Source organism: Sinocyclocheilus anshuiensis, unplaced genomic scaffold, assembly GCF_001515605.1.
Source record: "Sinocyclocheilus anshuiensis isolate Anshui unplaced genomic scaffold, SAMN03320099.WGS_v1.1 scaffold108, whole genome shotgun sequence".
Classification (NCBI taxonomy): domain Eukaryota; kingdom Metazoa; phylum Chordata; class Actinopteri; order Cypriniformes; family Cyprinidae; genus Sinocyclocheilus; species Sinocyclocheilus anshuiensis.
The window spans coordinates 382550-399050 of NW_015554071.1; the positions used below are offsets into that span (position 1 = coordinate 382550).

General features: G+C 38.2%; 1 protein-coding gene across 3 annotated transcripts in view; it reads right to left on the minus strand.

The window, feature by feature from the left end:
- LOC107668707 (regulating synaptic membrane exocytosis protein 2-like) overlaps positions 1-16501 on the minus strand; it is a 162303-nt gene that overhangs the window by 8698 nt on the left and 137104 nt on the right. For all 3 annotated transcript variants that reach the window (XM_016460673.1, XM_016460674.1, XM_016460675.1), the window contains 3 exons: positions 11530-11717; positions 1554-1695; positions 1275-1387 (listed from right to left, as the gene is read on the minus strand). In XM_016460673.1, the coding sequence (XP_016316159.1) occupies positions 1275-1387; positions 1554-1695; positions 11530-11717 (443 nt within the window). The remainder of the gene's footprint in view (positions 1-1274; positions 1388-1553; positions 1696-11529; positions 11718-16501) is intronic.

Below are 16501 nucleotides of genomic sequence, written 5' to 3' on the forward strand. Positions count from 1 at the left end.
ATCTACAAGGATCCCTGAAAAATATCGGTGAGCTTCTCTGTTTGCCCTATAATAACAATTACAAATGCCAAGCAAGAAAAATCATGAGCAACATTAAGCCCTCAGGGACGTTTTTAGGGTGACATTGTGAGAACAGTGTGCATATTTTATATTTTCTTTATTTCAATGTTGCTGCTTTGCTATTAATAACTTAATTTGAACAGCATCAAAAATAAGAGATTTGGATCTCCAGGGATTGCAATTAAAGGTGGGGTATGTATTTTTTAAAAAACGCTTTAGAAAACTGAGTCGGCCCGAGTACCAAAACAAACTTGTAGCCAATCAGCAGTAAGGGGTGTGTCTACTCATGATGTGGAGGAGAGAGCATTCAGTGCACGGGACGGACATTAGCCGAGCTGAGCGACAGAAAGATAGAGATGGGGATAAAAAACAAAAGAGGAAAACGTCTGCGGAACAAAAGAAGGCTTAAGGCAATAAGGCAAGAAGTAGGACCCATGTAAATATCTGATCAGCTTTCCAGCGCTGGAGAGAACTCAAGGAGCGGAGGCCTGCGATCGGACGCAGAGGTTGCTTTGTTTCTTCTCGATAGGTGAGTAACACCGTGTCTGCGCCGCAACAGCTAAAGTCTGCCTAGTACACTGGACGCGACAAAGCGACCATTGAAAATCATTCGAAATTTGTGTCAATACGTCATAAATAGAACGCAGCAGTATTCTGTCAGGGATTTTTCGTGTCGTGCCACGCTGCATCCAGTGTAGACCATAGATATGTATATCTATCTATGGTGTAGACAGCATCACTGATTATAATGAGTTCTATAGTATTTTGTCGCGCCGCACCACTCGCGTCCGGTGTAGACACGGTGTAACATTGGTTTTGCTTTGTTTCACAGAACTAATCGTTGCCTGGGTTGCGTATGAATGTGTGGGGCGGAGCTATCAAAATAGGGGCAAGACCCTTTTGGGGTAGGGGCGTGTTTGTTTTGGTGATTTCAAATGTCAACATTGGCTACCAGAAATCACTTACCCCACCTTTAAGAGCAGGTGTAAATAGTAATTGTGATCGGGTCACTGAAAACACATCTTAAAACCAGTTGGAAAAACCAGTTGGAGACATAGTCTTGTTTCATGGATGATGTTTCATGGTTTCATGGATGAATTGGAACTACTTGAGTCAAAACTGAAATACACTTTGAGCTTTACAGTGTCTTATTCAACACCAGAGAGAGCTGTTCATGTGAACAACAAAAGAAAACAGTAAGCAATGATACTAACCCATTGGGGGCGTGGCCAGTGTCTGTCTCCCTGCGAGCTGGGCGGGGCCAAGACCATCCAAAAACTCAGTGAACTGGCTGTCTGAAGAGATCTTCACTCCAGGGAAGATTAGACTTTGAACAGATAACGGACAGAACATCTATTAATCGGGTACTAATAGCCTCTGACAAGACATCATCACGGACATAAAACCCACCAACCAGCAATAGTGGTGATGGCATCATGTGATTTAGGAATACATGCACCATCGTATTCAGAAGTAGATTTTACAGTACTTACTTTCCAGGTTTTGCCATTTCACTGTCTTCTGTGGTCTCTCGGCTGGGCTGCCGTGTCATCCTGCTCTTCATCTCGACTGCTAAACCAGTCTCTACACTCCGCTGGATCGCCAGACGCACCGGCTTCTTCTTCTTACCCTCCTCTGAAAATGACAACAAGGGAAGGGAAGATGAGTAAATGTGTGACACTTCTACAAACAGTGTCTCGAGCCCTTCTTGATTCTGAATCCAACACCATAGTTTCTTGGTCTTGTCGTGACTCGGGAGCATTTGGACTTAAATCGGATCAAGTGCAGTGTTGAGTACTACAAATCTGCAGATATGTTTTGTGGTCTGTACCAACTCACACACAAGGTCTCTCAGTGCAATCGTCTATCACTGTGTGCTGCGGAGTGTCACGTGACACTGACGTGAAACCAGGCTTCATTCATACCATAGGAAACATTCAGAGCCTCTTCCACTTTCTGTCTAGTCTCAGACTCAACCTACTCAGGTCTCAGCATGGACTCTGACTTGAATGAGCTGGTCTCGGCTATAGCATTGCCACTCCACACCTACTGCCATTGTTTGGGCAAACATATAGTCCCATCCCAAACTTGCGGCAGAAGAGTTGCCAGATCTCGACATGTCAAACCACAAAACAAACAGCAATGTTCTGAAAGAGCCACAGAGCAATAGTGTTCACACTACAAATGGTTTCTTACTGTTGTCTCTGCTCATCAAACTGGGTCGGAGAAAGTATTTTAACATCTGAAAACATTACATATTTCACCCTTTAAGAAAAACACATCATTGACAACCACTGAATGAGATGCTTAAACAAAGACGTGTTATGACCAACAGTCTGTCAGTCTGCCACTCTGAGCAGCAGCACAGTCCTGAGTGTCCCATCGATCGTTCTATCTATCTATCTATCTATCTATCTATCTATCTATCAGATTATGCACATATCCATCCATCCATCAGATTATACACATATCTTATCATCCATTCATCCATCCATCAGATTATCTATCTATCTATCTATCTATCTATCTATCTATCAGATTATACACATATCTATCTATCTATCTATCTATCTATCTATCATCCATCCATCCATCCATCCATTATCATCCATTCATCCATCCATCAGATTATCTATCTATCTATCTATCTATCTATCTATCTATCTATCAGATTTCCAGATTATACACATCCAATCAAAGCAGAGAAACCAACATAAATCACACATCATATACAGCTCTTCTGGCTTCCACTTGTTCACAAACCATTCACAACGCAACGAAAAACAGTGCTAACAAAAAGCTTTCAAAAGAACTGGACAGAGCAGCACCTGTCACACTTGGCATGTGGCTTCATTCTTACCTCTGTCTGTCTCGTCAAAGAAGTTCATGCAGGGGAAGTAGACGGCCAGTGCCTCGAAGGAGGCAGACAGGCTAAGCCGGCTCTGTGAGCGCTGCATCCGCATGCCGGGAAGAGCGGCGCTGCCATCATGCCCTTGTCTGCCCATTTTACCACCCCAGCACCCTCAAACACCTCTAACAACACCGAAAGAGGATGGTAGACGAGTAGAGCTGATGCTGTGAGACGGTTTTGGAGAAACACGTTTGGTAGGGTTGTGCTCAAAGCCTCTCATCGGTAGCAGCCGCGAGTCTTATTAGCTCTCAGGTCGATATGCGGTGAGGATGACTGTCTGACTGCCTCCTCTGCAGCGCGCTACTTCATCTGAAGGGTGGGAGGGGCAGACGGCGGCATGTGCGTGTGGCTCACAGATGATGTGGCCAATCAGAGGCAGATAAACTAAGAGACCCCTCAAACGCTTCTCCAGGAGACAGAGCTCTGCCTAGAGATATGTCCGCACACAAACACATGCACAAGACTTGCCTTCTGACTGCAGCTTCATCAGCCACTACACTGACAATTATATTCACACAACAGTGTTGGGAAGTGGTTAAAAGTAGCAAAGCTACTAACTTGATTACATTTAATTAGTGGCGTGACAACAATTCAACTGTTTTCATGCAGCTTTTCCAGTAACAAGCTGCATTTTTCAATGAAATGCTACATGACTGCATTGTATTGTGGACACAGATGTACAGAAGAATGTACAGAATAAATGTTTCTTGAGCAGCAAATCAGCATATTAGAATGATTTCTGAAGGATCACGTGACACTAAAGACTGGAGAAATGATACTGAAAATTCAGCTTTGATCACAGTAATATATTGCATTTTAAAATGTTCAAATAGAAAACAGTTATTTTAAATTGTAATAATATTTTGCAATATTACTTGTTTTATTGTATTTTTTATCAAATAGCCTAAATGGAGCCTTGGTAAGAGACATCTTTCAAACAAACCTAAATGGCACAATCAATTATTGAACGATTAACACGTCAGTCAAGCTACTCTTCCTGTATAATTAGGTGGTTATTGTCCAGAATATGCTGCAAATAAGTTCAGACTTTCTGCGATCTTCATTAAACTGTTGATTACATTTTCTATTGTTCTTCATTAAACCACCACGCTTGCACAAAACCTCGTCTTTCAAAGCTTCTGGTAAAAACATTGCAAAGTTAAGCTTAGTAATCTTTACTATTAACAGCGTGACAATAGCAGTCTGATTTCGTTACTGTACAGGCATGAGATGACAATAAAACCTGACATTTCAGTTCATGATGAGTTTTTAGGCAAACAGACACTGCATGTACCTCAATGAAGACAGGACCTTAAGCTTAAATGTGAGACAAAATGTACACTCCTGTAGCTATAAATATCATATTGTGTGTAAGCTGAAATCATCACCCCACTCAATACCGGCTCAAAATAGAAACATCATGAACCTTCCTATTAAAGTCTGAAGAATACAGTCGTGACTCATACCACTGCTCAAACATGTCAGACAGTAACACAAATAATGTACTGCACATAAATCCAGCAGAGCGCAACACTTCCCAGCACGTTTCTCTTGTATCGTTTCTTTTAAGTACACAATCCAACAAACTTAAAATACCATCTAAGTACTAAAAATAACTGGGTAGTTGAAATCTGTAATGTAAACCACCGCCTAGTAAATATGCCGTCTATATTAAACACTAAGATTGCAATAGTGCAGACACAGAAGACTCTTATCTGACATTAGACTCACTGTGTGGTCTCAGCATGTCAGAACAAACTAAAAGGATGCTGGTTTAAGTCACGGTCGCAGACAATGTGAATGCATAGAGGTAAAACACCTGTAGGGCTTTATGTCTTCAGATGTAAGATGCAGCAAGTACATGTGCATGCAAGCATTATAGTGTATAAAGCATGGCATGCTCCAAATCTGTGCTCACTTCAATTCCAATTAATTTTTTTTTACATTTTAATTAATTCCTGTCATCAAGTCTGAATTTATTCCAGTCTTCAGTGTCACATGATCCGTCAGAAATCGTCCTAATATGCAGATTTGCTGAAGAAGAAACATTTCAAAATTTTGATTAATTTCATACGTCATTACTGGATAAAAAGTATTAATGTCTTTTTTTTTTAAATGACCACAAACATTCTGTTGTGTGTGAAATGCAGTATAGCTATAAATGGAATACAGACAAAAATAAACCTGAAAGAATCTGTCTAACAAAGAAATTAATTATTCCTCATTTCGAATTCATAATGCAAGACTCAGGGGGAGCTTTAATGCTCCAATAAATACATTGAATAACAACCAGGTGTTAAAATGGCTCTTTACCATGGTATCATGTGCTGAGATATTGGCTCGTGTTGATCTATGACCCACGGGAACAGATGGACGTAGTGAGCAGGCAGTGTGTTATCAAAGGGTTAATTCACCCAAAAATGAAAATTAGCCCATGAATTACTCACCCTCAAGGCTTTCTAGGTGTATATGACTTTCTTCTTTCAGACGAATCCAGTCGGAGTTATATTAAAAATTGTCTTTGATCTTGCAAGCTGTTTAATGGCAGTCAGTGAATGTTGCAGTTCATCAGTCCAAAAGAAGTGAAATAAAGCGCATCCATCCATGAAAAAAAGTGTCTCACACGGCTCCGGGGGGTGAACAAAGGCCTCCTGTAGCGAATCGATGTGTTTTTGTAAGAAAAATAACCATATTCAAAATGCAATAATCAATTTAATCTAGCTTGCGCTAACTGTTGTACACGGAAGCAGTTCCGGGGGAATGACGTATGAGGTCAGCTTTGCGCATGTGCCGTTCAGAAGTGACGAACGCGGAAGCGCAGCGTAGAGATCAAAACAAAACCACGGTCACTAATTAGAAGTACAAAACGAGGATTTGTAAAGAAGAATGTCGGAGGATTTCGATATAAGCCAAGAGGAGACTGGTTTTCCTTTGCTAAAGTAAGGAAACTTTGCTTCCTTTGCTCCTGTAAACAAACGTTGGTTTTCACGAGACTCACCGACGCATGCGCAACGCCGACATCTTACGTCATGCTCCCGGAACTGCTTCGTTTACAACAGTGTGAGCGCAAGCTAGATTAAAGTGATTATTACGTTTTGAATATGGATATTTTTCTTAAAAAAATTCGCTACAGGAGGCCTTTGTTCACCCCCCAGAGCCGTGTGAGGCACTTTTTATTATGGACGGACGTGCTTTATTTCACTTCTTTTGGACTGAAACAATGCAAAACCCGCTGAGTGTACACAGCCATGCGTAACTACTTTTCATGAACACAAAAGAAGATATTGTGATGAATGTTGGTAACCAAATAGTTTTGATAATTATTAACTTCCACTGAATGGACAATAAACACTTCTCAAAATATCTTCTACATTCCACAGAAGAAACTCATACGAGTCTGGAACGACATGAGGGTGAGTAACTGATGACGGAAATGTACTTTAAAACTTTTAATTTGGCATTACTACAAAGTGCACGAAATTGTGTTAAATAGATAGTTCACCCCAAAATGAAAAATTTTGTAATCATTTACTCATCTTCAAGTTGTTCCAAACCTGTAAATTGCAAACCTGTATCTTCTGAACACAAAATAAGACATTTTGAACAATGTGAGTAACCAAATTGTTGCAGGTAGCCATTGACTTCCATAGTATGAAAAAAAAAATGCTATGGAACTCAGTGGCTACCGGCAACTGTTTGAATGCCAACATTCTTCAAAATATCTTCTTTTGTGTTAAGCAAAGGAATTAAACTCATACAGGTTTGGAACAAGTCCAGGGTGTGCGGTGCTTAATTTGTAATTTGTTAAAATTAAATTAAATGACATTTTTAATTTGTAAATTTCGAGGTCCAAAGCGGAACAAAGCGGGGTGACTGATCTGGCAAGCGTGGATATTTTGCATCTGCTTCAGGTAGTTCTCAGTGCCGCCGACTTGCATTTCCTTGGTAAAATATAGGTTTGTGTATGTTTTATTTAATCTATAAAACAGTTTATTGTAAATCATTTTATTTTATGCAAAGCAAACTAAAGGGACAAGATGTCAGTCACCTAAACGAGTCACATCAGTCTTTTTGCAACGATTAATTGTTTAATTTTTACTTATAAAATTCTTATTAAACGAGTTTAAATGTAATAAATATTGTATACATGTTTGGTAAAATATGTTGCATTAAGAACTGTATTTAACAAAAATAAAGGCAATTATCCTCTAAACGTGGTTGTGTGTAATATTTTAACTTTTGAGGTTGTAATTATCTGTAAGTACCTGTTCATGTACAAAGTAAAAAAGCTAGTATTTTTGTAAACAAACAAACAAGAAAGAAAGAAAGAAAGAAAAAAGAAAGAATTCACCATTGTTACACATTTCCGATTAAGCTTTCCTTCCCCTCACACACACACACACACACACACACACACACAAATCAGTGTCCACCAATTACAGATGTAGTTTATTACCGTGGAAATAAAACCTGGCATGGATAACACGCATATCTAATTTCATACTTTTATTATCGTTTTATATTTAAAGGGGATAAAGTTGTTGACATTATCATACGTGCTTTTTCATGAAATATGCATGCTGTAAAACAGCACGAACGTCTTTCATTGGTGCATGAGGAGAGGGATCTGCCAAATGAGGTGCCCGATCCGGATCCAGCTTGTTCCGGCACAAATTAAGCCCTGAGGGTGCGTAAATGACACAAATGTGCAGTATGTAATATTGACAACTAATGGTTGAAATGGGCATTGCAGTCCAAATTCAAAATACTGAAGAGAGCTGTCTCTCCCGCTCCCTCCTCCTCAGACTCAACGCTCATGCGGGTTGCCAGATTGAGGACACAACAAGAACAAGCGCAATTGACAATTGAAGGCAATGAGCCCTACTTTGTAAGTTGAGTTGATTTTTCTGTGTTTTAACATTCCTCTGGTCATAGAGGTTTTTTAGATGGATGCTGAGGCTTTTTAGATCTGGTAGAATCTGCGATCTCTGATCCAGTTTGTTTGCTGGCATCGATGGCTGCAATATGCTGTGTTTTTCACCAACTGGCAACCCGGGGTGTCAAAATACTATTGGGTAAACTGGCAGTGGGCGGAGTCACACAGACCAAAACAAAAACAGGCATTCCGACACGGAACACACATTTCAAAGTAGAATAACTGGCTGTAGCACTGTTTTTCTGATGTGAACCTGGCATGTTTCCTAAATATCTGCAAACATATTATGGTATTTTTATGCCTTAGTACAGTCAAAACATTACATACAACACCTAGTCATAAAAGGGAATGCATGCAAGCATGTTGTCCGATTGTACACACTTTACACAAAGCCAGAGAAACGCTGTGTTCTTTCCAGCACAGATGCGTCACTCAAGCTGTTAGCTTATATGCACTGAAATAGTGCTCATTTGCATCCATTATGTCAACTCACCAGTCAAATCAAAGCAAGCGCTGCAGGAAGTTCCTCCAGCAGGAAAGCCCTTTTAAACCCAACAGTCTTCCCTCAACAGACAGCAATAGGGCATCTGTGAGGGCAATTTACCCCCTCGCATGCTGTAAATGCTGTAAATCTACTAAAGGGAAGCTTTGACCAGTGTGTCTGATCATAGATTTCACCGCACGACCACACAGAGCATCCGATTCAATCCATCTCATCCCAGCAGGTCTTTATGAGGCAGAGCGGGCGCGAGGCATGATTACACCAGTGGGACCCCTGAATCCTGCCTGTGAGCTGTAGAGAGGGACATGCGCTTCCTCAAAGCTAGCTCATATCACTGTGTGTGTGTGTGTGTGTGTGTGTTCAGATGGGCTACTCACTGGGTCACGACTTCCACCACGGAAAAAGTGAATGACAAGGTGCTTTTCTCAGAAAGAGAGAGAATAGGAGGTCATTTTGGGACGTTAAAGGATTATTTTTTTCAAAGATTTTTTTTAAAGGTAAAGTTTCAGTTTTTTCCTATAACACTTTATTAGTGATTAGTAGTTCTTTAATTTGCAGTTAATCATATTAGTAGGATCAATGCTAAAGAAAACCTTTTAAAAAAATGGATTTTTTTTGTATTCATACTGGTTTTATATGGTTTTTCAAAACTTTGATGCTGCATATTAAAGAGATAATTCTTTCAAAATATTTATAACTGAAAAGCAATGAATATTCTCTCATCATTTACTCACCATTATGTGGTTCCAAACCTGTATAACTATTCTGAAAAATGTCTTATGTCATGTGGTGTAACCAAGTAAAAAAAAAATATATATATATTTATATATATATATATATATATATATATAAAACACTTCTCTTATATTTTGAACACATTAGTGTATATAGTACATCGTAATCTTTTTATACATATCATGAAAATATCAAGTTTTTGGGTAGATGCACCATGTGACGTTTTGCAACCTAAATGATGCTTGGTTTATCACAAAAAAAGGTACATTTTTCTTGACTGCGGGGCCCTGCAGGGGCCATCGCAATGACATCACTTTCTGTTTTAGGTTTTTTTCTGCATGGTAGTTGCACCACATGACTTCTACATGAGTTTCTACTGGCAGTGATTATATATATTACACAGGGCTGTAAAATGAATGAACACAGACCTATTCAGATTCAGTTTTATGAATAAATTGTACCAGTTTGACTGCATGGTCCAACTGGATCCTAATGATCCTGATTGATCTGAATGGCTGAGCTGTATGCTCAAAGCCAGCTCTTGCATAACAGTGTAGAACAATATAAAAATATCATGTTGTGCTGGTACAAAAGCAACATTTGCATCAGATGGGATGTACTGTTGGTAATGGAAAGACTGACTTTACTCTATATGGATGGAACCAAAGTTTCCAAAAGGGGGTTTCGCCAGTAAATGCCATAGAAGAACCATTTTTGGTTCCCCAAAGATCCTTTCAGTGATCGGTATGATCTTAGTATGAAGAACATTTTAATATTCTAAAGAACCTTTTTTCTATTATAAGAAACCTTTTGTACAATGGAAAGATTCCATGGATGTTTAGGGTTCATGATGGAATCATACATGCCAATAAAGAACCTTCATTTTTCAGAAACTCACAAGCAAAAGATTGACATGCGATCCATGATGGTGTTGGCATCAGTGCAGCTGCCACGTCGTAGTCCGAATATCGAAATGTGACAGACCTTAAGACGACCAGACCCCGTTCATCTCCACAATAACAAACACTGTGGCCTAGAAAAACATTCAGGCTTGTTCACGGTTCCTCCACATCTATCTGAAGAGTGGCACGTGAGAGCTTCTGCTCAAAGCCACTGTGCTGATAAACGCCGTATTAAATACAACAGACTAACTCTCACTGACAGAAACAGAGAAACCACATCATAGTAGACTGGGCTGTTTAAACAGGCTGAATCGGTGCCTATTGATTGCATGACCTGCATTTACAATGGAACTGAATGCTCTGCAAAATACCTCATCCAAACATGGCCTTCTCTTTATTTGTTATTTAGGTCATCAGCAAAACATCGTATCCACCAGACATCCTTATTCACGGTAAATTAATAGACGGAAAAAAGGTAAAAGTTTTACGTGGGTGTGAACTACATAAAGTAAAAATTGCAAGGCCATCTCCCAAAACACTACACTGCAAAAAAGTTGTTCTTAGTATTTTTGTCTTGTTTTCTCATTTAAAATCTAAACATTCTTGAATCAAGATGCATTTTCTTGAGAAGCAAAATGACTTATGATATTAAGTCTTATGTTCTAAAAAATGTATCTATATTATTTTTACTATTATATATTATATTTTTATTTTATCTAAATGTATTTATATATATTTTTTAATATTTTGCTAGTTCTTGCTTAAATCAAGAAAAAGTATCTGCCAATGGGGTAAGAAAAATTATCTTAATTCAAAGGCAAAACAATATTATTTTTGTTGCCACATTGGCAGATATTTTTCTCTCTTGTTTTAAGCAAAAACTAACAACATTTTTATATTTTTTTTCTGAAAACAAGACTTAATATCTTAAGCCATTTTGCATCTTCAAGAATGATTAGATATCTGTACTGAAAACAAAACAAAAATACTAAGAAAGAAAAAGAGAATTATATACATTAAAGTTTGGGGTCAGTTACAATTTATTTTACTTTTAAGAAAATAATATTTTTTATTCAGCAAGGATGCATTAAATTGATCAAAAGTGACAGAAAAGACATTTACAAAAGATTGTTACAATGTTGCAAAATATTTCTGTTTTAAATAAATAATCTTATTTTGAACTTTCTATTCATCTCATAACTATTCTATTCAACCTGCATCACCAGCACTGAACCAACATGTAAAACCATTCTGGGGTGTGTTTCTTAGAGAGCTGTAGTTCCAACCACGTAAGTTTGCAAATGTTCATTTGAACTATGGTTTCGGGAAACACCGAATCGTTGAACTATGTTGGTAACGACAAAACTTGCAACCACAGTTGGTTAACGGTGCTTTTAGGAAACGCACCCCTGGTCGTTTTAGCAGGGAGCTTCCATAAAGTTCACCACACGTTTGTGTTTGTGTACCAGCTCAGTTCACTCACCCGCCGGGTCCAGCTGGGAGGTGCTTTGACTCTTCTTCCCCAGTCCCACCATGGCGGCCATCTTGGCTCCGAAGCTGGAGCGCCTCTTCTTGTCGTCGTCCTCGTCGTCGTTCCTGCCCAGCGAGCACATGTCTCCACCCACACTGGAGCTCTTGGTGATGTTGGAGCCCGGGGTGGCCGTCTGAGCCCTGTGTTTCATTTTAGATGTTAACTCACTGTCAGCCATGTCAGGTGCAGGAGATACAGGAAGAGGAAAGGAGAGGAGGACAGGGACAGGGACAGGGACAGGAAGAGAGAGGAAGGGACAGGATTCAGCTACAGGATTTAGGAGAAGGGTGAAGGACAGACACACGGGTACAACATACACAAGACGGGACATCTACTGAGGAGCATAAGTGTGACCTGCATCTATGGAGAGCTGCAGGAATTATGTATTTTTGTATGCCAAAACCCAGAAATGAGTTACATTATAAAACGGATAGTTCCGGTCCTTGATTCTGATTGGCTGAGCCGCGTTCAAAGCTGTTGTAAATTACTCTACAAACACACACCTTTGTTTACATTTGTCCAACCACTTTGTTGGAACCACAACTGTTTCTGAGGAACTACATTGTTTGGTGGAAGAATAATGTTTTTATTAATATCATTACACTTTATTTGCTCTGTTTTATTCTGTGAAACCTTACTATGTATATGGAATAACCGTTTTATAAAAGCAATAAACCCCGTGAAGCCGTGGTTTACAGTGAATTTATAACAGCTAAGGGAGTTTTAGTTGTTATAAATTCACTGTAAACCACGTATTTTTAGCTTCGCATCGTGCCTAACAACGCCCCTTAGCTGTTATAAATTCACTGTAAACCACGGCTTCTTGGGGCTTATTGCTTTATTTTAGCACTGTCCTGAAGTCAGTTTTTTGAATGGGTTTTGGTTGAATTCCTGAAATAAGGTCTGTGTTAACACAAACTCTTTATTCTACAACATAAAATACATCAGTAATACCCCTCTTGTGATTTTTTTAAAGCTTTTTCTTTGTCTTGAAAAAGGTGTTAGCCGACAAGTGTCTAAATTGGACTACAGAGGTTATTGAGGACATTAAATATCATCACACCGAACAGATAAACTCATCTGATCACTAGTCGCTTTCACAGCCTCATTATGTTTATAATCTTGCTCTTGTAAACTATTCTGAGAAAATGTTTTTAAATAGAGATGGTGTAGTTTGTTTATAGCCTACTTGAAGCCTAGGCTTCACAATTCATAGAAGTGTTCATTTGTGAAGATTATATGACGAAAAAAACAAAAAAAAAAACATGCAAAACTCATAAACGTTTGCAGGTTACAGAGCTTATTTTTTGCAATTATCCAAAAGCCAATGGAAAATCCTGTTGGGTTTTTGTCGAAGGAACCAGGCTGATGCAAACATTTATGGGTTGGTCAACAAAACCACACCCATAGCACCTAACAAGAGAAATTCATGAAAATTGGACAACTCTGTGGGTGCTGAGGCCTGTCTGAGCCTGTTTTTGCACATCAATCTGTCAGCAAAAGCACCAAACAAATAAAAACGACCTTAAAATGTAGACGGCTTTAGAATTTCTCAAATAACTTGGATGTTACTATACACAGATCATTTGATGAGACATATGAGTTCTTACTGAATTATGTTTTTTTTTTTGTGTAGATTTTAGTATTTTGCACAGTCATACCCTATAGTGAAAAAATATACTAAAATGTATTTGAAATACATTTATTTTGTGCTAAGTATACTGCAAATACATTTACATATTTATGAGCTTAATAAAAATACCCTGCAATTGTACTGTTGGTATACTAAACTAGTATAGTTAAAGTCCGCTAAATTGGAACTACTAATTTTGTACTTAATGCAGTTTAATTGTGCGAAAGTAGTCCAACTAATGATGAACTGAAGTATATCTGATTGTGCTAAAGTGGAACTATTGCAAGTATACTTCAGGTACTGTACACTTTAAATATCTTGCATTTAAAGACCAACATTATACCGAAATCATAGAATCCTTATTAAACGTGTTTTAGATATTAAAACACATTTTATGCATAATATTAAGAAATGTGCCATAAAGAAAGTTTAATTCTAATGTTATATCAGTAAGTCAATAACTGTGTTAATGGATTTGAAGTGTACTTAATATGAAATAAATGCATTTAAAAAAATTTTTTTTTTACTAGGGTAATGGTGTCACGAGGTGTAAAGACTGTGCTGCTGTGTCTATTTTGATCTGCCATAACAGACTGCTGTAAAAAAAAAAAAAAAACTGCTCTAGTGTAAAGTCAGACTCTACACCATTAATTTAATCAATCAGAATTAACTATTTTAACTGAAAAGGTTGACTTTAGCATATCTTATAAAAAGGTCAGTATGTATAGAGACTGTAAGTATCTATACACAGAGACACAGTTTGCAGATAGCTTATATAATGACCTATTTAGATGACATGAGACAAGCTCTCGAGTCAAACACGGAGAAAATAATGAGACGGTGACTCATCAAACTCTCTTGAGAAAATATGAGAGGACGGCTTTAGGATACAAACATGAGATCTGATCCTGTGCCAGTGACCCGTCTGACTAATAGAAACCACAGATTACTGGTCTGTTGGTTTTCTGTGAATGGCAAGTTTTTAGCTGATTTTTTTTTCTGTGTAGGTTTGTATTTACCATATAAAATACTATTGGAGGAGACTTTTTCATTGACACTGAGCTGAAACATTTGTACGGCTGTGATGACAAAGATGAAGCTGTTTCTATGACAACTGTATCTTCTAGCCTCATCTTTGCTCTGAATGTTAAAGTCTTCATCAGGCAGGATCACCTGACATTAAACACTGTAACACTTAGACACGGACTCAAATGTACGTGGTATTTATTATTTTAAATATGCCTCTACAACCTGATATTGCTTGTGATGTGGATATCAAAAGTTTTCAGTAAGTCCTATTATTGTAGCTGTACAAACAATTGTCTATAACTTGATAAAATAGTCTCAACAAACTTCTATTCTTGAAATATTGTACTTAGGATTTTAGAAGGTTTCTGAGCAAAAAAAGACAATTTTACGACCTACTAATTTTCTCCCCAATCTGTGCCCTATGTGTTTTTGTGTCTAAAGTTGGGATCCTGCAGAAGGAACTGCAGAGCAGTAGGTGCTACACAAGACTAGAAACAAGGTTTGACAGCACATTTTACTTACACAGTATAGTTAGTTCTTCTAGTGTTTAAGATTGTGATTACAATTGTGATTTTTGCATATTTTTGGACCTGGTTGAAGGTTTTGAGCTGAGAAATGCAGTATATTTTCATTGTGCATCAAGCACTTTTAGTTTATATGAACTCATGTAGTGACAAGTCTAAAGTTTTATACATATTGAAAGCATTGTATGTCTATATTTATATGGTCTGAACACTGCAGTTCAAAAATGTGGGGTTAGTGAGGTATTATTATTATTATTATTAAGCAAGGATGCATTAAATTGATCAAAAGTGACAGTAAAAAGTAAAATGATTTATGTTACAATAATGTAAAAAAGTAGCAAACCTGTTTTCAACACTTAAAATGTAATTAAATAGAAAATGGTTTTAAATCAGGGGTATTCAACTGAAATTCCAAGATATTTTTTGAAGAATTTTTTGGAATAGTTATACATTTCTATCTGGGCAGCAGAAATACTGTCAAAATAGTCATCAAAGATATTAGACCCCGAGAGCCAAAGCAGTGGTGTCTGAAGATTTTTCTACAAAACAAAATAAAACATTTGACAACATTTGAGCCCAATTGGATATGAATATTAAAAGGTAAGATCCAATGTTTTATCAGGCAATTATTATTTTTACATTTATATACCTACGGCAGAAGACTAAGTGGCTTGAGAAAAGACACTTTATTTTTTGCAGTTTTCCTCGTGAAGTCTGGACCATTTGATATTTTGCTTAAACTATAAACTAATTTCTACTAAAAAACAATGTACGAAATAATCAAAAAGTTTTACGATGAGCAGAAAACCAAGTTAAACTGGAACTTCAACATTTCAGTTATATTTCCTTGCTGTCTACAAATAATTTTTCCAGTTATAACATGGTTTGTTTTGAAATGCTTATTAATAATGCTAAATGTAGATGAAGAAAATGTCGTCACAAACCTTGTTTATACATGTATGACAGAAAAAAATAATTGCATTTGCTGCATTCTGGTTTTCTGCAGTGTTTTAGCAAAAGTAACAACCTATTTTGCTGCTCACTGTGTTGTTGCTACTGTTGTTAAAATAACCGCGTCATCTGTAGCTCTTGCAGAGCTTTACGTCTTTAGCGGGAGATAGAAGCGATGCGCACAGAGAGTCAAAGGGCTCTCACTTTAAACTACTGAAACGGAAAAATTGTGCTTCTGCTGTCATTATGTCTCACCATCCAGTTAGAACCACTATTTTAGGTAATAATATTGATCAAAATGACTGTTTTTACTGTATTTTTAATCAAATAAATGCAGCCTTCATGAGCAGAACAGAATCTTTTAAAAACATTACAACATTTTATCGACCTGTATAATGCCCTAAACTGGAGTTTACTGGAGTACTGGATCTCTATGATGCTGACATGACCTGTGGCAGGAAAGGTGTGTTTTAGACCGGGCCGGGGCCTCAGGGTTACCTGGGAGTCAGCCGGCCCGAACTCTAGGCACGAATCGTTGACCGAAAATGCGTGCAGGTCCCCTACCAAGCGACCTCAGATGCTTCTGACTCCAGAGGTGGAGGTGGCGGGCGAGTTGAGACGGGAGTGCAGACCACCTTGTCGGTTGATATACGCAACGGTTACTGTGTTGTCCGTGCGGACTAGTACATGCTTGCCTCGTTAGCGCCCTTTGAGACGGCTCAGGGCAAGGTGCACTGCCAGCAACTCGAGGCAGTTGATGTGCCAGTGCAGTTGGGGCCCCGTCCAA